General features: G+C 42.8%; 1 protein-coding gene across 6 annotated transcripts in view; it reads right to left on the minus strand.

The window, feature by feature from the left end:
- Nucleotides 1–25,044, minus strand: part of Wbp1l (WW domain binding protein 1 like) — a 64,069-nt gene that overhangs the window by 25,580 nt on the left and 13,445 nt on the right. The window contains exon 1 of one of the 6 annotated variants that reach the window (XM_078017450.1): nucleotides 10,482–10,614. The exons of 4 other annotated variants lie outside the window; for them this stretch is intronic. Coding sequence is in view for 1 of the 2 variants with exons in the window: in XM_078017343.1 (XP_077873469.1) it covers nucleotides 10,482–10,508 (27 nt within the window). In the remaining variant the exon portion in view is untranslated. Of the gene's footprint in view, nucleotides 1–10,481; nucleotides 10,615–25,044 lie in introns of those variants that run through there. One more of the 6 variants, XM_078017343.1, reaches the window with a different exon arrangement.

Below are 25,044 nucleotides of genomic sequence, written 5' to 3' on the forward strand. Positions count from 1 at the left end.
AGCCCCTCTTGATAATCAGGGAGACCTCCTATCACACTGCATTTCCTCCCTGTGACTATGTGTATATTAAGCATTGGGTCAGAGTTTTTTTTGTTTTTTGTTTTTTTCTTTTTTGTAGTACTAGGGATTGAACCCAGGGACAATCTACCATTAAGCTTTATCCCCAGTCCTTTTATTTTTAATTTTGAGACAGAGTATCTGTAAGTTGCCAAGGCTAGACTTGAACTTGTGATTCTTCTGCCTCAGTTTCAGGGCTACTAGGATTTACAAGCGTATGTCACCATACCTGGCTCAGGTAAAGTGTTTTCACCCACGTTTTTTATTCCCCCACTTTATGGGAAATCGAAGTTCAGAGCAATCACACAGCCAGGGGAAGTTTTTTGGACCTAATATCCAAGTGGAGAGAATTCAATGTTTGGAGGTTATCCTAAACTTTCACGCTGGATGCTAACAAGCACAAAAGCCAAAGATAAGGCAGGGACTTTGCCTCTGAGACACTCTGTAATAACTCAACTATTAGGTGTTTTTTTTTTTAAGCTTATGGTTCAATTTTTATTGTTGAAAGGCTTTCTAAATATTTAAATTCACTTTGTCCCTTCAAAAGTAATCACCATCTAATCAAAAGAATTCATTCTTTTTAAAAAATGATTAGTAATGTAGTTGGAACAATAATGATATGCACACATACATATATACAGATATATATATATATAAAACTAATTCATGTCATTCACATTTATAGAGTGCTCAAGCTTTTCAAACCTCCAGCCTGCCCTGCCAGTTAGGACCCGCAAAAGGTCAAAAAAGATGTTACCCCCCCCCCCATTTGGACCAGGTAACTGATACTAACACTGTGGCTCAGGCAGGTTGTCAAAACCCTGCTCTTCTGACTTTTGGTTCCATATTCTGTGACTGGCTTCTAATCCATCAGTGTCTTAACTGCATCTTGAAAATGGCTCTTAGTCAAATAAAATACCCACTTATTTGCCTAGAAAGAAAAAGGTACTATTTTCCAAGGGATCCAAATTACTAAAGTTGCAAGTTAATTTGTTGCTGATACACTTTAGGAGACTCACCAGCCCATCCTTCCTCAGTAGTTCCATCCTACCACAGCAGGCTTTTGTTGGGAGCAAAGAAATCTCATAATGGGACTCGCCTGTGTGACTGTCTAGAGACCAGAACTGAAGATTTATGGCCAGTAAAATGTTCGACACTGTTCAAGAAAATGGTTTACTTTTTTTTGCAGGGACTGGGGATTGCACTCAGGGGCACTCAATCACTAAGCCAAACCCCCAGCCCATTTTTGTACTTTTATTTATTTAGTTAGTTAGTTTTGTGGTGTGGGGGATTGAACCCAAGGCCTTGTGCATGCAAGGCAAACACTCAACTGAGCTATATGCCCTGTATTTTATTTAGAGACAGGGTCTCACTGAGTTGCTTAGCTCCTTGCCATTGCTGAGGCTGGCTTTGAACTCAGGATCCTCCTGAGCCACTAGGAGGCATGTAGCACTGCACCTGGCTTAAAACTGTTTACTTCTACCTCGACAAAGGGTCACATTAAAAGTAGTCTCACTGCAAATACACAATATAAAAGAAGTTTTCAGAATACACAGGTTGTCTCCAAAAGACTCTGAAAAACTAAAGAATATAAGAACTTTCTGAAGTGTAAGCCTTGCATGTAAAGATTAAAACAGAAAAGGGGGGATTTTTGTGTGCTATCAGAAATACATCACAATAAACCCAAGCTATGGCAACAGGTACCTGCTAGAAATGTGGCCTGTTCTTAAAATAACTGTGGCCTAACTGTCCCACAAGCTGTAAAGCTTATCTATGTCTACTGAGAGATCCTGCTGACTAGGGAGTGGTTGTCCAGATTGCTCAGAGATGAGACTGTAGTTCCAGAAGGGATTGGTCTTACCTGCTACCTCCCCACCACCACAACCCACACACAAAAAATGACTCCAGTCATCACCTGCTAATTAAGGGGCAATCAAGATGTCAAGATTCTAAATCTCAAACCAGGCATCATGGCACTATAATCCTAGCTACTTGAGAGACTGAGACAGAAGGATCATAAGTTTGAGGTTGGTCAAGGCAACTTAGAGAAATGCTCTCAAAATAAAATAAAAAGGGCTGAGCTGGGGTCAGTGGTAGAGCACTTGCCTAGCATGTGTGAGGCACTGGGTTCGATCCTCAGCACGACATATACATAAATAAAATAAAGCTCCATCAACAACTAAAAAATATTAAAATGTCCCTGGATTCAATCCCTAGTACCCCCCCCCAAAAAAAGATGCTAAATCTCTGGGCAGGTAATTAATACATATGGCTTAGAATGTAGCAGGTAAAGGTCCACCTATTTTCCCTATATTAAAACAACCTGGTCCTTCTTCCCTCAGGCCCATGACTTACAGCCCTGGGCACAGCAGATGTCAGTAGTTTCTACCCCATGGACTCTCGCTTGGTCCTAACACAGAGAGTCAAAGACAATTCTCTGTTGTAGGGGACTGTGCTGTACATTTTAAGATGTTTAATGGCATTCTTGGCTCTCTTTACTAGAGAGCAGTAGTCATTGCCCCCAACCCAGGTGTGATAACCAACACTATCTAGACACTGCCAACTGTCACATAGGGGGTAAAACTGCCCCCAGTTTAAAAGCACTAACCAAACTGCACCATACAATCTCACACAGAATTGTGTTTTGTCTAGTCTTGTTTCCTGATTGCCTCATGGGCTCCACACTCTACATTCTCCCAGGACAAGACTGATGTCAGTCTCACAAGGGTAATTAGCCTATGAGGGAAGAAAACCAAACCAAATAAGACAAAAAAAAAAAAAAAAAAAAAAAAAAAAAAACCTTCAGAAAGTACTGGACCTAGGGACAAAGGAGTCAAATAACCCAGAGAAACCAGTCCTTCCCAACCTTTCCTGTGCCTCTTAATTACACTATACAAGCAGAGTATTAAGTGACCATCCAGTTAAAACTGTGGGGGTGTGGTTTTTGTATCACTTGTGAGACCCTGACCAGAGAAGCAACGGCTACAGAGGAGCACAGAAATGGCTAAGACAGAACAGCACTTAAGGCTTTTTCAGCTTGTTGTTTCAAATAGCAAACCAAGGCTCTCAAGCCATAACAGGGTGACAGTAACCCAGCACAATTTGAGTCTGATCCATAAATCCAGAACTTCTCCAGAGACAAAGGAGTGATTACACATTCCATTTTTGTTGGCAATCTACTCCAATGTAACCCTGACCTCCCCATCCTGCTCCAGAGCCACAACCAGAGGAGAAGGAAGTCACAGGTGTTCACGCCACTGCCTGGTAGGTAACCAGAGAATTCCAAATCCTTGATGAAAATCACGTGAGCCAGGTATGGTACACACCCATAATCCCATTGACTCAGGAGGCTGACGCAGGAGGATCCTAAATTTGAGGCTAGCCTCAACAACACTGTCTCAAAATAAAAGCCTCTGGGTTCAAGAAGAGAGAGAGAAGAAGAGAGAAAGAAAAAAAGCCACACGATAAATTTGGCCAGTATTTGAAACCAAGACTGGGACCATGCATGCGTCACAGTTTAGTGGGAGCTCCTGGAAATGTGTTAAGCAAGAGAACCAAACAATAACAAGTATTTTGGCCTCCTTGATGGAAGACCTAGGAGAAACCAACGTTTTATGACTAACACAGCACCAGTATATCCTAAACCACTTTCAGGAAAAGAACTCAGCATCACACTCAACCATTTACAAAGTCCTCCTCTCTCCTGAGCAGCACATGATACCCTCCCCCTCTTTTGATGGAAAGAACAACTTGAAAGGAAGTCATCTCCCAAGATTGAACCACTATCTCCAGCAACCAACAACAGAAACCTCTTGTGAGGTCCAACATTCAAGTTCAGTTGACCCTGACCAGAGAAGCAACGGCTACAGAGGAGCACAGAAATGGCTAAGGCAGGACAGCACTTAAGGCTGTTTCAGCTTGTTGTTTCAAATAGCAAGAAGTGCTAGGGAGGGAGAGTTAAGGAATTGTCTGCCTGCTATGGAACAGGGCAGGAGAAGAATTTTTTTTTTTTAAGATGGACACAATATCTTTATTTATTTTTATGGGATGCTGAGGATCAAACTCAGTGCCTCACGTGTGCAAGCAAGGCAAGCTCTCTACCGCTGAGCTATAACTCCAGCCCAGGAGAAGAAATTTTATGGCAGCTTTTTAATAGCCCCATATTATTCTGTTTTCATGGACTAAAATTTACCTCTTCAAGAAAAAGGGGTGGGAAGGGGTGGGTCAAACTCATGGGATATCACTGGAGGAAGTGACTGTTTTCTTTGGCTCCATCCTAGATAAAAGTTTCAAAATCAGCAGATATAGTCCTCGTTTCCACCAGGTTACCATCCTGTCCATTGCTTTCTCATCAGAGACACAATGAAAAACAAGCCACGTTCCTCTAAAAACACAACCTCTTTCAACAGAGATGGCTGGGGGTCAAAAATTAACTTAAGGGGCTGGGGCTGTGGCTGTGGCTCAAGCGGTAGCGCGCTCGCCTGGCATGCGTGCGGCCCGGGTTCGATCCTCAGCACCACATACAAAGATGCTGTGTCTGCCGAAAACTAAAAAATAAATATTAAATTTCTCTCTCTCTCTCTCTCTCAAAAAAAAATAAAGTTTTTTAAAAAATAAATAAATAAAAAATTAACTTAAACAGGCTTGGGTAAGATCCTTCTTCCTCACTTTCAGGTGACAGCAGGGAACAGCAGTGAAGCTGTCACCTACAGGATTCTTACAATCAGTTCAGATAAGGATTCTGGCCTCAACCTTTGGTAGTACAAACAAGCGTCACCTTGGTGTCTGCTGTGTTACAGGCAGCTAGTTCCTTTCCAAGCAGGATCTTGCTTAATTTGTCCTGGACCTGGTGGAGGAAGGCTAAGCACAGAAATGTCACAGTGATGGGAGTCAACACTTGGTCTTCTGCAGAAGGCAGAGCATAAGGCAGGCAGGGGACAGAGGCTGCAGGTGAGAGACCAAAGCAAAGTGCTCACCAGGCCACACGTCAGCTCTGGGTGCAACACAGACCTCTGAAGTTCCAGTTTCCTTATGGTAACAAGGAGATAATACCCCCATCCTTGTGGGTGGCTGTCACTTCGAAGGAACAAATGCCCCAGCAAATGCTGGCTAATATTCAGTAGTTCACTGTTAAACTAGAGGTTGGAGCTCCTACACTCCAGAGTGAACTGGGGATCATCATAGAAGGCTCTCTTTGTCAGTACTCTGAGACCCTAAGGCCACACTCTATGTCCAGGGAGTGACTAAAGTTCACCATTCTAGATGCTTTGCCTTAGTCAGCAGCATTAGGCCAATCCAGAGCTTGTAGGTACCAGTTCACCCTTTCAAGAAAAAAGAAAGAAAGAAAAAATGTAACAACGAATCCTACCATTATGTACAACTATAGTGTACCAATAAAAATACGGAAAAAAGGCAAAAAAAAAAAAAAAAAAAAAAGAATTAAGAATAGCAGCTGGGCACAGTGGTGCCTGCCTATAATCTCAGCTACTCAGGAGGCAGAGGCAGGATTGTGAGTTCAAGGCCAACTTGGGCAATATAATGAGATCCCATCTCACCAAAATAAATAAATAAATAAATAAAAATAAAACCAGCCCCTTATGCTAGGAGTTGGACCCTGTGCCTCCCATCATGAAAAATGAACAAAGCATCCTAAGAGATACCAGACCTACCCTAGTTCCACTGGGGTAGGTATTAAGAATCATCCCAACTTAAGATATACACAATCTAGATCTTGCCTAAAGAGAAAGGCAACATCCCAAAGTATAAACTGCTGTCTTGATGATGTATTTAGCCTGCATTATACCAACTAGAACTTATATCCACTGGTCCTTCTACACACTTAACACCTACAGTGGAACAACTGGTACTGCTGAATTGTGGAAAGAGCCATTTGCTATAAGGTCATTTCATCACACCTCTGAATTCCTACAGCATTTTATCTCCTTCTAATATCATATGCCACCACCTGCTGAATGTTCCAATTACCTGTCCACTTATTCTATTTCCCCTACCTGACTGTAAACCCCTCAAGGGCAGGGGGAGCATTTATACCTCTTTGTATCCACAACATGCTTTGAACAGAATAGGTGTACAATACTTTTCAGATGTAGAATGCTGACCATAAGAATCATCTAGCATTACCAAATCAATGCCTTCTGACTCGAACATGAACTAGAAATTTACTAGGATCAGCAGACTCAGCAGTGCTGTTGCAATCTTCTTCACTGAAAAATCAGTAATATACCTGTTATTTATACATGCTGGGTTCTTTCTTAGCCACAAAACCTGATTTCTGATCTTGTCAGATAATAAAAGGACAGCATGCTTAACTGCATATTCTGTCTACAATTTAGTATATGGTAGTCACCTGCTAAACCTTTGGGGTATGCTATCTTCTGAACTTTAGCTCTTCTAAGCTCTAAAAGACTGTTCTTTAGTCAACACTGGAGCTTCCAAGTATTCTATGTACACTGTCCCTTGCATGAAATAATTCATATAACCTGTGGCCCACTTGCCCTTTACAGATAGTGAAAGCATGCTACCCTCATTATTAGACTGAAGGGCCTTAATTTGTTCCTCCTTCTCTGTGTCTGTGAAGGGCATCAATACCTGTGAGCCCAGACCTTTCTCTTGGCCACAGGCAAACTCAATACTAAGAATCATAGCTGGAAGCCAATTTCACCTTCTCATCTGCAGGGGCCAAAAAAACCAATCTGATCTGTCTGGAATGCTCTTCTCCGGCTCAACTGTCCAGTAAACTCCTACTCATCCTTCAAGACTCAGATCAGATATCACCTTCTCTGGAAGGCCTGCCATGTCCATCCCCAACCCAGCCTGATCTAGATACTTTCCACTCTGTGCTATCCTAGTCCCTAAACATTTCTCTGTTATAGTCTCAGCTCACTGTTTGTCATTATTCCCATGCCACTAAGTCCTGGAGGCCAGAGTCTCTCAAAGCATGGCTAGAAACAACCTGGATCAGAAACACCTAGGGAACTATAATAGAAACGCACATTCCTGGGCCCTGCCCCCTGACCTACAAAATGTACATCTTAATAAGCCCCACTCTCAGGTGACTTTTATTATTTTGAGAACTGCAGTACAGTATAAGCTCCCTGGAAATAAGAACTATCTTTCCATCTTTTATGTCCAATGATGTTCATTAAATGATCAAAGTCCCCATGCGGTGGCTACAAGCATGAAATTCTTCCACAGAGTAAAATGCAAATGGCAATATGAAGAGCAAGCAGTGTCTTATCCCCTATCTGGGCAGGTAAGAAATAAATATGCCCAACGAGAAAAACACAGTGATCCTACTCTATTCGCACAACACTGGCAACACAGTCTAAGCCACAAGAAATATTCAGGATTTGGAAGACACCCAGGTTTTTAAAAAAAAAAAAAAAAACCTTAATTTCTCTAACTAATGAGCAACTTTTGGCAAGTGGCTTAACTTCTGTAAACCTTCCCCTGGACCTCTGTAAAAACAGAATAACACTACCACGTAAGCCAGGGAGCTGTTATACAGATTAGGTAGAAAACATAAATGAAAGGAAAGACCTATTTGGGGGGGGGGGGAATGTGAATATAGACAGAGACAATTTTTTAAAAAGCAGAATTATCACCAGGTAATCCTTACGAAACTGGCTTTTTTTTTTTTTTTTTTTTTTTTGGTGGTGGTGCTGGGGATTGAACCTAGGGTCTTGTGCTGCAAGGCAAGCACTCCACTAAGCTATATCCCCAGCCCAGAATCTGGCTTTTGTGTGACTCCAATACAGAACATGGTTACAAACAGACACAGAAACACTAGCAATGTACAAAATTATATAACCCAAATACTTCAAGTTTATGCAGGAAAGGCTTAAGGCAGGAGACAAGGGTGGGAAGGGCCTTTAAGGGAGCCTCTGATTCAAGTTTCTGCCAGGAAATTGTTCAAAAAACAGGCCTCAAGATTCACCTGCTGTTGGGCCTCTAAGATGCTCCCATGACAACCACCCCTTCCATTCACCTGCTGAGGATTTTAATTTAATGCCACCAACTACTTTATTCTCTCACTTAGGTGAGTGGGGGTTATTGGACACAGGCCCTCACCTTCTTGCCAACTCAGTATAAAAGATGAATGGTATCTCGGTACAATAAGAGACAGCATCCCTTGGCATTGGGGTTGTAGCTCAGTGGTAGAGTGCTTGCCTAGCATATGTGAGGCACTGGGTTCGATCCTCAGCACCACATAAAAATAAATAAATAAAATAAAGGTATCGTGTCTATCTACAACTTGAGAGAGAGAGAGAGAGAGAGAGAGAGAGAGAGAGAGAGAGACAGACACAGCCTCCTAATTCTAAGTCAACATACAATGGTAGGCACCAAAAGAGATGCACAAACTCAAACTCCTGTGGGCTCCTGCCCACCTCACCTTCCACCTCTGCAAAAGCACTGATCAGTCCTGTAGCTTCTAGTTTTCTGTATCCCTGAAGTCTTGCATCCCTTAGAAATGAGTAGTTAAAAATAACAGTTGTTTACTAAATGCCTCTTATCTGCCAGCTAAGGTGCTAATGTTTTATACACATTTTTTCATGAAATTCTCTTCAAGAAAGCATTATTATTGCCAGGCACAGTGTCACATGCCTGGACACTGTGACTCAAGAGGCTCAGGAAAGAGGATCACAAATTCAAGGCCAGCCTCAGCAAAATACAGAGACCTTATCTCAAATAGAAAATAAGGGCTGGGGATGTAGCTCAGTTAGTAGAGTGCTTGCCTTACATGCACAAGTCCTTGCCTTACATGCACAAGTCCCTGGGTTCAATCTCGGAAAAACACACACACACACACACACACACACACACACACACACACGAAAATAAAAAAAAGGGGGGGCTGGGGATGTGGCTCAAGCGGTAGCGCGCTCGCCTGGCATGCGTGCGGCCCGGGTTCGATCCTCAGCACCACATACCAACAAAGATGTTGTGTCCGCCAAAAAATAAAAAATAAATATTTAAAAAAAAAAAAACACAAAAAACTAACTCTCTTCTCTTTAAAAAAAAGAAAAGAAAAGAAAAGGGACTAGGTATGTAGCTCAGTGGTAAAGCACCCCTGGGTTCAACCTCCAGTACCAAAAAGTAAAAAAATAAAAAAGTATTATCTGCACTTCAAAGGTGGGGCTCAGAGGCAGGAAGCAGCTTGTACCCAAGACCCTGGGAAGCCAGGATATGAATGCAGGTCTTTCTGGCTCCCCAGCCCTGCTCTTTCCACTCTGTCAAGCGGGCCCTTCTCTCCCACCAGGGGCTGACACAGATGGGAGGCTTCATCCACCCTCTCTCCAGCGGCGCTCAACACTCCTGGGCTCCTCACTCTGGCCACAGGTTAAAAGGACGGCTTTCTTGGAGGGGAAGAGGGGTGTTCAAATCGGGGTCACCACTTTATTGGCTGCATCAAAGGAACACGGAAAATTAACAAAGGCAGGAATGGAATGTTTGAGGATTTTCAGAGAAGCTTGCTTTTAAAAGAACCAAGTGAATCAAGAGATTTGCTCACCTAGCACTTTCCTCAGAGAGTCAACCAGCCTTCCCTCATGGGTTGTGGGCTGAGCTCATCTGTGGCTTTTCCTGCCTGTCCGGGTGTGTGTCTGTCCCCACACCCTTACAGCCCTACCATTTACAGTTGCACATTCCAATACAGCCATGCCTCTCAGACCACAGAGGGGGTGGGGGTGACCAGCGCTCAGAAGCACTGGAACAAATAGTTGGCAGCAGCTGTGTTCTCTGCAGACAGCAGTTGGTCCTGGCTGCTGTTTTGTCACTCACACTAGGTTACGGTGTCCCTACTTCAAACAGCAGCTCACAAGCAATCAAATCTGCCACAAGGGTCCGTTTGCCTTACAAACTGGTCCATAGGGCCAAAACGGAGCCAATTCCACACCCTATCCCCCTGAGGTGTCCAGGACATCCCTCAGCCACACAGCCCTGACCACATGCTTGAAAGGAAGAAAGCCTTCTAGAGCCTCCCCTACACAAAAACAGACCCGCCTCCTTCCCCAGCCCTCCCCCAGCCCCTTCAGAACCAAAGGATCTCCTAATTTGCCCAATCAAAATGGAGTGGGAAGAAAGGGAGTTTTGAGCAAGAATCCCCTTCTGTTTCTCCCGTCCCCAGCCTCACCCTTCAACTGTTCCTCCATAAAGCTTCACAAATGGTTTTATATGTCTAATGGAAATCAGAACTAAGCAGCCCTAGAGCAGGGGGCCTGGAGGTCAGGAGCACCTAAAGCAAGCAAGCAGGAAGGACTGGAAATTTCTGTATGGGAGCTGGCCTGTTAGGACGGCGAGATATCTTCTAAAATATTCCCTCCATCCCTAAAGCAGTAGTACAATTAACAGCTCCCACCCTTCTTCCCTTCCCCAGCCCAATCCACGTAGAACCATTCAATTACCTGTCTAAGACCCAAAAGGAAAGGCATCCTGCAAGAGCATCATCCACACTAACGTTTGGAACAAAGGGCTCTGAAAAGTTAAGGTCTTGGAATAAGCATGGCCCTGGTGTGCCGGCTGCTCTGTGCTCCCAGTTAACCAGCCTTCCTGAGCAAAGAGAAAGTAAACAGAGTCCTGGGACCAGGCAGGCAGCTCCCTTCTTTCCCCTCACCGCCCCCCCCAACACTGCCTGGCTCCGACCCACCCCCACCTTCTCGTGACATCTCAGTCGCAGCACAGCCCAAGCTGTCTGCCAAGAGGGAAATGACATCAGTTCAGGCACAGTAGAAAAAACTTCAGACAGCTGCTATGGAATACTGAGGAGGAAGTGCTGCAACCTCCGATGCCAGTCTGAAGCCATGAAGAGCCCACAGAGGGGCTGCTGCCCCTCCCATCAGCTCTTCTTACTGGGAGCAGGCTCCGTATATATAAATCAAGCCTAGGGAGCTGAAAAGAGTGACACTTCTCTGAATAAGGATTGACTCTGTAACTCCCGAGGTATTGTTTCTCCTTCTTGGGAAAGAAATCAAGCCCAGTGACTGTCAGTTTCACATAAACTTTTCCACCCTCACCCTTGCCAGAGTCGGTGTTCAATAAACAATATCACAGTAAGCCTGGCGGCCCCAAACTTTCTCCAAAAAGGAGGGACAATTTGCAGTGACAGGCTGCAGAGGTACCTCCTTTACCAGCTAAGGTAGGCCTTGCTACGTTAGACTCTGACCTCTCAAGCCCTCGCTGGACAGGAGAGTTTATATTTCATAAACAAACTGAGGATGTACAGGTGCCAACATCTTTCCTCACTTGTCTTACAAAAGGTACAACAAGTCCCACGACAGCCTCCAAGTGGCCAGTAAAGCAGATCAGCTATATTTAAACCAACTCCTGTTTCAGAAAAGTTCACCCCATTAGGTTTGTTGTATTTCCTTCCTTAAGCCCAGTTCATGGAGAAAAGGGTTCTCTAATATCAAGCTCTGTCCAAGACACAAAGGCCCTGGGCTTGGACACCCAATTTGGCTTTTCCTAGGCAGTGGTCTAAGCCACCTCTCCCCTGGCTACCCTCCCTTGAACATCGAGGTCATAGTAGCTCTCCCCAGATCTGAATCCTAATCAAAGACAACACAAGGAAAGGATAAGAGGTCCATGTTTAGATGTTGACTTGCAGAAATGACGTTTTCCCCCCCTAGTGCTAGGGACTGAACTCTAGGCCACATACATGCTAAGCATGTGCTATACCCTGAGCTAGTCCCCAGCCAAGAAATATCTCAAGGAGAAGTCTTCAGAGGAATTTTGTAAACCCAAAGTTACTTTCCAATAACTTCTTAGACTGCAGATGATTTGAAACAAGTGTAGCTCACCTTTCTTTTTATTTTCTGCAGAATTTTCTTTTTTTTTTTTGAAATATTTATTTATTTATTTATTTTTTAGTTATCGGTGAACACAACATCTTTGTTTGTATGTGGTGCTGAGGATCGAACCCAGGCCGCACGCATGCCAGGCGAGCGCGCTACCGCTTGAGCCACATCCCCAGCCCCAGAATTTTCTTTCAGTAATATTTATCAAAGGCCTCCATGGCAGTGGCACTGTGCTAGGCATGACTCATGTCAGTCAGAAATGATTCCTGCAAATTAGTATCTGTAACCCCCACCTACGACAATAAATTAGCAGTACACAACACTTAGAGCACAGCGAGGTGCCAAAAGTACTTTTTGATCATTAGAATCTAGCCAGACACACAATGTCGAGGTCAGATTGACTTTTCTGACAAAAAACGAATGTGCCACGCTGGCTGAGCCATTTCCTGGAGGCTCAAGAATGGATTGCAGCCTCATTGCTATGGAGAAGAGAAAAAGGTTGATGTGTAAAGGGTGGCTTCTGCAGGTGTCTGGGGCTAAGGATCCATTCTTTAGCAAATAATATATTCTCAAGATGTGGTAAGATGGTCTGTCCCATAACCCTGACAACAGGCCAAATTGCTAGACAGACAAGGCTGGACATCAAGGCATAGCTACCCAGGGAAGTAGCTTTCAACCCCTTCCTCTCATTTCCTCAGTTCCCTAGCAAGCACTGGGAACCAGAAAACACGTGCAGCACTATTAACTTTGGCAAGTGAACTGGAGGAAAGCATGTCCTAGGCCGCCTATGGGAACTCTGGTCTGCACTGACCTAACAAGACAGACCAGCACCTGCAGTTCTCTGGCACATGTACCATGGCATAAGTTTACCCACTCATACATCCACACCCCCTGAATGCCTAGCACGTGCCAGGCATTGTTCTCAGCACTGGGGATACTGCCATGATCAAAACACCCTGAAAACCGTGCTTTGTGGGGCTGGGATTGTAGCTCAGTGGTAGAGTGTTTGCCTCACCTGCGTGAGACCCTAGGTTCGATCCTCAGCACCACATAAAAATAAACAAATAAAAATAAAGATTAAAAAAAAAAAAACAAGGGCTGGGATTGTGGCTCAGCAGTAGAGCGCTCGCCTAGCACAGGTGGGACCGGGGTTCGATCCTCAGCACCACATAAAAATAAAGGCATTGTGTTGTGTCCATCTACACCTAAAAAATAAATATTAAAAAAAAAAACATGCTTTGATAGGCTATGGAAAAATTTTCCACATTTCTAAGTATTCATTAGGGGTGATCTTAGAAGAAGTGGAACTGCAACATCACTAGAATACTTTCTTAAGTATAAAAATTCAATCAAAATGATCACAGTTGCATCACAGATTTCCTGATTTTCCCCTACTGAATCATCCTTTCATGGATGCTACTCAAGACAGTGTTTCTAATCAGCAATTAACTGGTTTATCTTCTTCCTGTGTGCAAGGCAGCATTTAACATGAGACATTACACCTACCACATCATATGCTCTAAAAAAGTGACTGTTGGCAATTTTTCTCACTAACCTACTTCTCTTCACCCCAGCCCTTGCTGACTAACCTTCACGGAATACGAGATCAGGGGTGGGAGTAGGAGAAAAAGAGGCTGAACTGGCAAATTCAGATATTCCCAAGAAGGTGAGTTCACTTTCTAACATGCCCTAGAAATATCACCACAACCTAGTGACAAAGAAGTCATCTTGGGATTTAAGAAGCAAGATGATCATTAGCCACTTCTGCTAGCCTTAAAAAAAAAAAAAAAAAAAAAAACTTTTATGTAAGTGATCCAGATTCATACATGATGGGCCAAAGACAAGACAAATCCTTCTTCAAATAATTTAAATCATCTACCTGCCAATGCAAAATTAAATTAAAGGCTGAATCTACCAAAAAAAAAAAAAAAAGCAAGTCACACTAAACTAGAATTAAGGAAGATTACATTGTTAAGCTACTGTAGGTTAGCCACTGTTCATGGCCCCACACAGTGTCTGAGTTAGAGATTCACAGACCCCGCTTCCTCTGACCTAGTGCAGAAAACCCTCAATTAGAGCCCTGCTGAAAATGTTTCTGTTTGGACTGTTTAACTTACTGTTTCAGAAGACACAATGAAACAACATATATGTTCATGGATTCATTTTTTTACTCTAGTCAATTTAAGTATCTTTTGACAACATTTTTCCAGGCCCTCTATATATATATATATATTTTTTTTTTTTGAGAGAGAGAGAGAGAGAGAGAGAGAGAGAGAGAGAGAGAGAGAGAGAGAAAACACTTTAATATTTAGTTTTTAGTTTTCGGTGGACACAACATCTTTGTACGTGATGCTGAGGATCGAACCCGGGCCACACCCATGCCAGGCGAGCGCGCTACTGCTTGAGCCACATCTCCAGCCCCATCTATACATTTTTAATCTTTCAATTCTGAGACAGGATTAAAAAAGAGACTTATTTATTCAACTTTGACCATGACCATAAGCCAGATTCTACACCAGAAATTCTAACTAACCAATAACTCACTTGATGTCGAAACAATCTTATGATGAAATATTATTATCCTTACTATTCAGCTGCAGAAACTGAGGCATATGGAATTCATGTGATTTGTTTGCTGTTGTTTTTCTGTACTAGGGAATCAACCCAGGGACACTTAATCACTAAGCCATATACCCAGCCCTTTTTTTTTATTTTGAGGCAGGATCTCACTAAGTTGCTTAGGGCCTCACTAAATTGCTGAGGCTGACCTCTAACTTGTGATTCTCCTGCCTCCCAAGACACTGGGATTACAGGTGCACACCAGCCACCACACCCAACAAATTCATATAATTTGCCCAGTGTCATACAGCTAGCAGTGGGAGAACAAAAACTCAAAAGTCTCTGTCTGGGTTCAGTGGTACACACCTGTAATCTCAGCAACTAAGGAGGCTGAGGCCGGCCTTGGCAATTTAGCAAGAGCCTATCTCAAAATAAAATAATTAAAAGGGCTAGGGGTATATATAGTGCTCCTGGGTCTAATCCCTAGTCTCTCTCTCTCTCTCTCTCTCTCTCTCTAATACACACACACACACACACACACACACACACACACACACACACACACACAGTCTTTGGCACCAAAGACTTTTATGGTGACACAGAAGGTCATATATCTGAAGACCAGAAGTTATAAATACAGAAAAAATAAACATTAAAAAACAGAACTGAGGTCTGCCGCTTCTACTGGAGCTGACAGTGGTATTCTGGAGTGTGGAATCAGGGCCTGCGATTTCCGCTTTGGAGAGCAGAGTAACGTGAGGTAAATGACGGAGAAAGCTTAAAGTTCTCTCCTGTTCCCAACACAACAGATGCCCACACAGGGAGCAAGCTAGAGACATTCCTAGGCTTTGGCTCCCAGCTACCCTTGGGGAACTGTTCCCTCCCTCACGTCATCTGGCCCACTGAGTCTAAAGAAGAATAGAGCTGAGGGCCAGGGGAAATCTTATTTTGCAATCAAGGAATCTGAAGAAAGAGGGTATCATCAGAACAGGCAGCAAATTGACAGGCTCAAAGGACAGGAGATAATCTCTAGACCTAAGGCCATTTTTATTTTCAGGAACTTTTGAGTCAAGGCTGCTTTGTAGCACAGCACGTATAAGACTTTTTTTTTTTTTTTTTAATCTCTGTTTGAGTTTGGGTATAGATCTATTTAAGTGCCTTAAAGTTCTGGCTCAACAAAGAGAGACAGACAGACAGAAGTGCATACTAACTCAACCCCCAAAACAACCTGAATGCCACAGAGCAAGTTAAACCAAGACATCTTCATATCATGAGCATGAGGCTTCATGTTAATAAAAGGATCCTGAAGTAGTTTTGGGTAAAGCCATTGGTCATATTCCAAACCCAGATGAAAATCTGTAGAACTTTGCCAAGCAAAAATATGAAGGACTGCTTGGTTGCCAGAAACCAAGAATTCTAGCTTATCTATGTTCTAAGGCTGGACAAAGGCAGACATGTAATAAGCCTGCTGAGGCAAGAAACACACACCTCTCCTGTTTTCTGAGCAGGACAAGAAGTTATACAAATCATAGGCCTTATTCCTTCTACAAGGCATCCATAAAAACCCAAGTTGCTCTAACAATAATCTTACTAATACACACCATTATAATACACAAATACAAACTTTTTTTAAGAAAGAAAACAAAACAACAAAGAAACCTATGGTTGCTTTCCTATTACTGCTTCAGGGAAGATGGTTGAGCAACAATCCTTAACTACAGTATATAATCACTTGCAATACATCAAATGAAAATCAGAAAGGAAAATTCCAACAGATATTGATATCTAATATTTTATAGACTGCCGAAGTCTGGCTTGGCACAAATCAGGAGCCACTTGTCAAAAAGAAACTAACTTTATTTTTAGAACTACAAACGCCAAACAAAACAGCTCCAGGGAAAAACCCTCAGAGCCCAACTGCCACCACCGGCTTCCACAAGCCTCTCTCCCCCACACCAGCCTTTCAACCTCCCACAATCCTCCTCCTCTTGAGGCCGATTGGCTGGGTTGCGTGGGCAGAGCCAAAGAAGTCACCCCATGAGCAGCTCCGTGGAGGAGCCAATCAGCTAGATGTTGCTGGGGCAGCTGTGAGCCAATCATCAGCTGGCAGTCTGAAGGGCAGGGAAACAGCCCAATGAACATCACTGCAGAGGAGCCAATCAGCTAGATGTTGCTGGGGCAGTCTGAAGCTTGCTGGCAGCTGGAAGTTTGCTGGGGCCCCTTTGGCTGTGGCTCTCAACATCTCCCCCTCTCTGTTTAAACAACAAGCATGTGGCTTATGGACCGTGCCTGCCTTAGGTTGTCCAATACATATGGTCCTTACCCGTCTTCGGATGAGCTGACCTCAGGGCGTCAGCCTCCTGTCTTAGGTTGGTACCATTGTAATTGGATCTTACCCGTCATTGACTACCGGTCCAGTATACAGCCACACCTGTGGAGAGGTCTCAGCGGGGGGGGGGGGGGGGGGGGGGGGGGTGAGGTTCTTTGCCTCACCTCTGTTGACCCTCAAATTTTAGCTGAATGATCATGACAAGCAGAAGGGAGGAAGATATACCAAGTCAATTGACGGCTCCTTTTGGGAAAATTGTACCACCGATGAAATCATCAGCAAAAATACCCCAACACTACCACAAGTCGCTGCACCAACAGATAGTTCACAATGCATACAAATGACACATAGTTCTGTAAGCAGTTCAGTGCAAGTTCTGTAAGCAGTTCAGTGATGGCTATTGCAGAAACTGTAGATTAGTTTTATCTTTGTCTTCACCGGCACAGGGATGAAGATAGGAATTCTGGCAATAATGACTAAAGAAAAAATTAGGTAACATTCCAGAAGACACTAAAAGAAAACAATTTTCTTAACAATTTATATTATCTTCATCTGAAGATAGAAATTCTGGCAATAATGGCTAAAGAAAAAATTAGGTAACATTCCAGAAGACACTAAAAGAAAACAATTTTCTTAACAATTTATATTATCTTCATCTGAAGATAGAAATTCTGGCAATAATGGCTAAAGAAAAAATTAGGTAACATTTCAGAAGGCACTAAAAGAAAACAATTTTCTTAACAATTTACATTATAGTGAAGAGAATTATTAAATATAATGAAAACGAAAGGTGAGAGTAAACAAACAGATCTGTTAACCTCCTTTTTTGTTTACATATTAAAACAATTCTTAACAGTTATTTACCCAATTTAAATTAAACCATTTAAATCACGTGAATAAAAAAAAAAATTTGGATCCATCTTTTCATGAGCGCTCATCATATATATGAAAATACATACATTGGACATACGTACATTCAAACATATAACACAAAACATAAGTGTGCACACATAATATAATACATACAACACATAACATAATAGTAAAGGCCTTATAACTTTTTACAGGTAAAATCTCTATTGCAATGTTTAAAAACTCTATAGTCAAAAAAAAAAAAAAAAATAGAACTGATCAGCAAAACATTAACCTAGGTCTGTATGAGCTCAAAAAAATAAAATAGAACTTCATGATATGGGAAAGGGCAATAATAAAATAGATATTGAAAAAAGCATCCTGGTTCTGTCGCAGATGTAAGGATAGCCAAATTGGAGTTTTGGATATCAGCTATTATGGATTTGAGCTAAATCATCTTCTTTTTGGTCTGTAGAAATCGCTTTAGTTAATCTCTCTGGAATCCAAATCGGCTGCTGTTCTCTCTGTGGAAACACAAAAACAGACCCCCGACTCCAGACAATCACTGGGTCAGGATTTTAGTTAATCTCTCCGGAATCCAAATCAGCTGCTGTTCTCCCTGTGGAAACACACAAACAGGCCCCCGACTCCAGACAATCACTGGGTCAGAACCTTGGTTAATCTCTCTGAAATCCAAATCGGCTGCTGTTCTGGGTCAGAGGTGCTGCTATACATTGTTCTTGTCTTTCTAATCTTTTTCCTTTCCTAAAACCTTGTCTAGCCATAATAGTGGGTGCATTTTGATTGATATTATTTGTTAATGTCAAACCTAATTGATCTAAGACATCTCGTCCCCATAAATTTACGGGAAGATGATCCAATACATATGGCTGTATAGTTCCTTCACATCCTTCAGGATCCTTCCAATCTAATAGCATTGCACTTCTATCCGGATTAGTCGCCACTCCTAGGCCTCGAAGCGATTGAGTGGCTTGTTGTAATGGCCAATGTTTTGGCCATTCTTGACGAGAGATGATGCTAAGATCTGCACCTGTATCCAGTAGCCCATTAAATTCATGTCCTTGAATATTTAGTTTTAGCATGGGGCGAGAATCTAAATTTAAAGAAAGCATAGCCCAATCTACACCTGTGGAGCCTAATCCCTTGGAACCTCTTTCTACAACATGACTGGAAAATTTATCATGTAGGCTTGGTATTATTAGTAACTGTGCTATTCTATCTCCTGGTGAAATTACTGATATACCCTTTGGAGAACTGGCTATAATTTTTATTTCACCTTCATAATTGGAATCAATTACCCCAGGACTTATCAAAAGTCCTTTTAGAGTAGAAGAGCTGCGTCCCAATAATAAGCCTACTGTTCCTTTGGGAAGAGGTCCTTTTACCCCTGTGGGAATGATTTGAACTCCCATCTCTGGAGTTAGTACTGATTTGGTGGAGGCGCAGATGTCCAACCCTGCGCTCCCTCTGGTTTGTCTGATGAGGGATCTGATGTGCTGGGCACTACCCTGATGGGGTTGCTGGGGTTGCTGGGTTCCTCCAGTGCTCCGTATATTTGTGGTTTGGGGCCCCGGAGCATTGGGGCCCCCTGTCCATTTTTTGGCAACGGAGCCCGATGCCTTTGTCCACGATATTGTGGATAAACACCTTGTCCTTGTTCGTTTTTTGATAATGGAGTACCCTCTATGGTGGTTTGAGGACGGTATTCATTAGCCCAATATAATGGAGTACCCTCTATGGTGGTTTGAGAACGGCATTCATTAGCCCAATGTCTCCCTCTACGGCATCGTGGGCAAATACCCGGTATTCTACTTGTTTGATACCTAGTTTTGTTAAACCCTCCTCCTATGGGGCAATTCCTTTTAAAATGTCCTGTTTGTTGACAATTGTAGCATGTTCTTGGCCTGGCATCTAAAGCCTGTTTTACTGCAGCTGCCACAATTTGCCCTTGTTCATTAATGTCTCTGGCATCTAAAACCTGTTTTACTGCAGCTGCCACAATTTGCCCTTGTTCATTAATGTCTCTGGCATCTAAAGCCTGTTTTACTGCAGCTGCCACAATTTGCCCTTGTTCATTAATGTCTCTGGCATCTAAAGCTTGTTTTACTGCAGCTGCCACAATTTGCCCTTGTTCATTAATGTCTCTACATAATTTAATATATGTGTTTAAATCTTCATGTTTCCATGGTCTAATGATATCTCTACACCAACGATTCGCTTGGTCATAAGCCAGTTGTTTTATAAATGGCATTGCTTGTTCTGTATTCCCAAAAACTCTGGTAGCTGTTTGAATAAGCCTATCTACAAATTCAGCGTAAGGTTCATTAGCTCCTTGTATTATCTTAGATAATTGACCTTGTAAACCTCCAGGTTCTTGTAAAGACTTCCATGCCCTAACTGCATCTACAGCAATTTGTAAATATACACCAGGATCATATGCAAGTTGTTGCTGCCGATCCTCATAAGGTCCCTTTCCTAACAACATATCTAGATTTCTCTGAGGATAACCAGCTGCTGCATTTCGACTAGCCGTCTCCTTGCAAAATTCCTCATTGGCAACCTTCCATAACAGGTATTGTCCTCCATTTAGCACAGCTTTACACAAACTAGCCCAATCTGCTGGCGTCATGCTTAAGTTGGTAATGGATTCGACCAAGCTTACAGTGAAGGGTGCTTGAGGACCATAGGTTGCTACAGCCTCTTTTAGCTCCTTCACTGATTTGAAATTTAAACCCTGGTAAGTTCGCTGCCCTCCTACCTCAAATACAGGGCATACTTGAGATCCTGTCTCAGGATCCAAACTATCAACTGCGGGGGTTGGGAGTCTCTTAGCATATGGAGGTGGTGCTGTTGATTGGACACTTATGCCCTCTGGTGATAGAGTGCTGTTAGTAGCAGTCTCCTGTAGAGGTGGCGCTGTTGGTTGAACACTTACGCCCTCTGGTGATAGAATGCTATTAGTAGCAGTCTCCTGTAGAGGCGGTGCTGTTGGTTGGACACTTACGCTCTCTAACAAAAGGGTCTTATTAGCAGTCACCTGTTTTAACTTTTCCCCTGATAGATTTTTCTGCTCTAAACTTCCTTCCTCTGTCTCACTATCTCGAAAGACCTTCTCTTTTACTTGAATCTTTTCCTCTTTCTGACTAGCTCGAGCTTTTACTTGAATCTTTTCCTCTGTCTGACTAACTTGAGAGACTTCCTCTTCTACTTGAATCAATATGTCTTCTTCTTCCTCTACCTCTGTCTGAACTGAAGGCTTTGGACTAAGCAAACTAGATACCAACGTCCACAATGACAATGTGCCAACTGGCAGAGTCCCTGGGCTGTTCTTTTCTATTCTTTTTAAATCTTCACCATGATGGTTCCATTGTGATATATCTAACAACTCCTCCTTAAAAAGCCATGGGCTATATTCTTGTATTATATCAACGTATGCCCTGACTGCTCTTGATTTTACTGGGAAGCTTCCTTCCTTTAACAATTTACTTAACAGTCTTTCGGTTTGTTTTTTACTAATTGCTGATCCCGTATTTCTACTATAATACAACCCAGCAAGATAACAGCAAATAAAACCGAGACAGAATCCAATAAAAAGGGAACCACACAAAATCATTATAACAGCCTTTCTATCCTCCTGACATATGTATCCGTCCTTTCTCCCTATCTGTTCCTCAAACGCAAATAGTTTTTCCTCAGATGTGAGTGGTTTTTCTTCCCTCTTACTCATCTCCAGGGACAGGAAAGTTAAAACAAAAACGAAGCAAAACAAAAGAGGAGACTTAGAATGGCTCCCCATCCTCTCGCCCTGCCCTCAGGGGCGAGCAGTTTACTTACCCTCAGTTGCTCCCCGTGCGAGCCACCAAATGCCGAAGTCTGGCTTGGCACAAATCAGGAGCCACTTGTCAAAAAGAAACTAACTTTATTTTTAGAACTACAAACGCCAAACAAAACAGCTCCAGGGAAAAACCCTCAGAGCCCAACTGCCACCACCGGCTTCCACAAGCCTCTCTCCCCCACACCAGCCTTTCAACCTCCCACAATCCTCCTCCTCTTGAGGCCGATTGGCTGGGTTGCGTGGGCAGAGCCAAAGAAGTCACCCCATGAGCAGCTCCGTGGAGGAGCCAATCAGCTAGATGTTGCTGGGGCAGCTGTGAGCCAATCATCAGCTGGCAGTCTGAAGGGCAGGGAAACAGCCCAATGAACATCACTGCAGAGGAGCCAATCAGCTAGATGTTGCTGGGGCAGTCTGAAGCTTGCTGGCAGCTGGAAGTTTGCTGGGGCCCCTTTGGCTGTGGCTCTCAACAATAGACAAAAAACTTTGAGCTTTAGAAAAGTTAAGTAACTCATTCAAGGATGCATACCCAAACCTGGCATAGCACACATGCCTAATACCAACTACTTGGGAGGCTGAGGCAGGGGCATCACAAGTTCAAGGTCAGCCTGGCTGGATCAGTAAGACTCCACATTAAAAAAAAAAAAAAAAAAAGGCTGGAGGATAAAATAATATTTTTATATTAATTATAACTGTTGCTTTTCCCCTCATTTGTGATTCAATTGCTACACTGAATAAAAGTCAGTCTTGCCCTGGAGGATTGATTGATTGGTACCAGGGATTGAACTCTGGGGCACTCAACCACTGAGCCACATCCCCAGCTCTATTTTGTATTTTATTTAGAGACAGAATCTCACTGAGTTGCTTAGATCCTTTGGCTGGCTGTAAACTCAAGATCCTTCTATCTCAGCCTCCCAAGCTGCGGGGATTAAAGGAGTGCACCACCGCGCCCAGTGATTTATTTATTTAATTACCCAGTTTGGAAGAAAAGACAGGCACACACAGAAGCAAACATAGAACTCCATGATAAATGTTAGGGAAGGAATAGAGATGGCAACACAAGAAGAGCACAAAGAAGGAATGTTGCAGAAAGATAGAATGGCCAAAGAAAGTTTTATCAAGAGATGGCTACTAGAACAATTGGTAGGGTTTTGGGGAGGGAAAAATGAGCACATTGAGCAGTGCCAACCATGAATAAAAGTATGGAAATGAGAATTGATGGATTATGGGAGAGAAAAAGCAAAAAAGGACCTGAGTATGTGGAACACATCTGTAATCCCACCTACTTGGTAGGCTTAGGTGGAAGGATGGCAAACTCTAGGTCAGCCTCAGCCTCAGCAATTTAGCAAGACCTTGTCTGTGGGAGGGGAGGATGGCAAAGAACCATTGGAAGGAGAATGTGGAAGCTCCACACACATATGTATTTTAATTATCGGCACATTCTTCTTATGTGTGAAAATATTATGATGGGGCTGGGACTGTAGCTCAGTGGTAGAGCGCTTGCCTTGCACGTGTGAGGCACTGGATTCAATCCTCAGCATCACATAAAAATAAATTAATAAACCATCATTCTGTTGCTTTGATTATATTATTACTAAAATATGGCAAATCTTGGAGCTGGTTTTATTCTACTGCAGGGGTTGGAGGAGATGAAGGGAAAAAACCATGTCAATGGTACAGCCTCAGTCTTTTAGAAAGAGAGGGAAAGCCAGGTGTGGTGTAGCACATCTGTAATCCCAGCAACTCAAGAGCTAAGGCAGGAGGATTCTAAGTTTCAGGCAACTTAGTGAGCCCCTGTCTCAAAATAAAATTTAAAAAGGGGTTGGGGATGTAGCTCAGTAGTAGAGAGCCCCTGGGCTCAATCCCCACTACTTCAAACAATAAAACAGTTTTTTTTATAATGATAAATAAATTAGTGAAAGCCAAAACTTGTTTAAAACAGTTTCCAGAAGTTTCTGCCTCTTTTTTTTTTTTTAAAGAGAGAGAGAGAGAGAATTTTTTAATATTTATTTTTCAGCTCTCGGCGGACACAACATCTTTGTATGTGGTACTGAGGATCGAACCCGGGCCGCACGCATGCCAGGCGAGCGCGCTACCGCTTGAGCCACATCCCCAGCCCCATGAAGTTTCTGCCTCTTGTTTCTCCATTCCTTAACAAGAAAATCCTTCCATAGTTGAAAATCAATCACTCCACAAATATAACTTTCATGGAAGAGCATTCATTGCCATTCCAGAGAGTTCAGGAGTTGTTAAAACTCACCACTGACAGTGGGATTTGCTAACAGCTAATGGACTCTTGCTGGATCTGCACCTTGAGCTTTATCAAGTACAAGACAGCCTTGTTTGTTTTTGTACTAAAACACTAGATTTGTTTTTCCTACTCTGTAAACAATTCAACCCCAACCAAATTGGCAAGTAGCCAAGAATTACACAGAAATTAGCAAGCTACAGCTCAGGGATAACCCCAGACACATTTCATGCCTCCTAAACTAAAAATTAGAGAAAGAGGGCAGGGAATGTAGCTCAGTGGTAGAGGGCCTGCCTACCATGCATGAGGCCTAGGTTCCATCCCCAGCACTGGGGGGGAAAAGGATTGGAATAAGAACAAAATGAGGGATACAGGACACATCAACTATAAGATACATACCTAGATATAACCTAGAAAGAGAACTCCATCAGGAAAAGTAGGCCTCACAGCCTCCACCAAATATGACTTCATCTTTTTTTTTTTTTTTAAGAAAAAGGTGAGAGAGAGAGAGAGAGAGAAAGAGAGAACGAGAACTTTATTTGATATTTATTTTTCAGTTTTTGGAGGACACAACATCTTTGTTTGTATGTGGTGCTGAGGACTGAACCCGGGCCGCACGCATGCCAGGCGAGCGCGCTACCGATTGAGCCACATCTCCAGCCCCATGACTTCATCTTTTTACTTTTATGGAAACTTTGGGCAAGATAAAGAAAAACATGGTCCACTTTAAGTGGGACTACAGGCCCAATACTAGCCGACGCCAGGAAAAGACTGACAGGCATCTCAGCTGAGTCCCTGGAGGCAGTTCTGGATGCTCTGGGTACAAGGTCACCAGAGCAGACATGTCTAGAGATCATCTTGGTTGTGCTTTATTGATTTACGTACTTATTTATTTTTGAAGTACTGGGCATTAAATCCAGATGTGATCTACCACTGAGTTACATCCCCAGTCCTTTTTATTTTGAGACAGGGTCTCACTAAGTTTCCCAGGCTGACCTCAAACTTGCATTCCTCCTGCCTCAGCCTCCCTAGTCACTGGGATTACAGGCATGCACCACTGTGCCTGGCTTGGTTTTGCTTTATAGAAAAATTCATTCATTTCTTATGGGTCATCAACTACCAGAGACATTTCACACTTGATGTTTTAGTTATTTGTTTCCATGCCTATCTCCTAAAGTATAAGTAACTTAGGGACAAGATGCATAACTTTCACTTCTGTGCCCCTTTACAGTACCAAGAAATGTCTTATACAAAGCAGGCCCTCAAGACAAGGCAGTTCCATGGATGAAGACATGAAGTCTTAACAAAAGAGACAATCATCAAAAGGAATCTC

This window comes from Ictidomys tridecemlineatus, chromosome 1 (assembly GCF_052094955.1).
Source record: "Ictidomys tridecemlineatus isolate mIctTri1 chromosome 1, mIctTri1.hap1, whole genome shotgun sequence".
NCBI classification, from domain to species: domain Eukaryota; kingdom Metazoa; phylum Chordata; class Mammalia; order Rodentia; family Sciuridae; genus Ictidomys; species Ictidomys tridecemlineatus.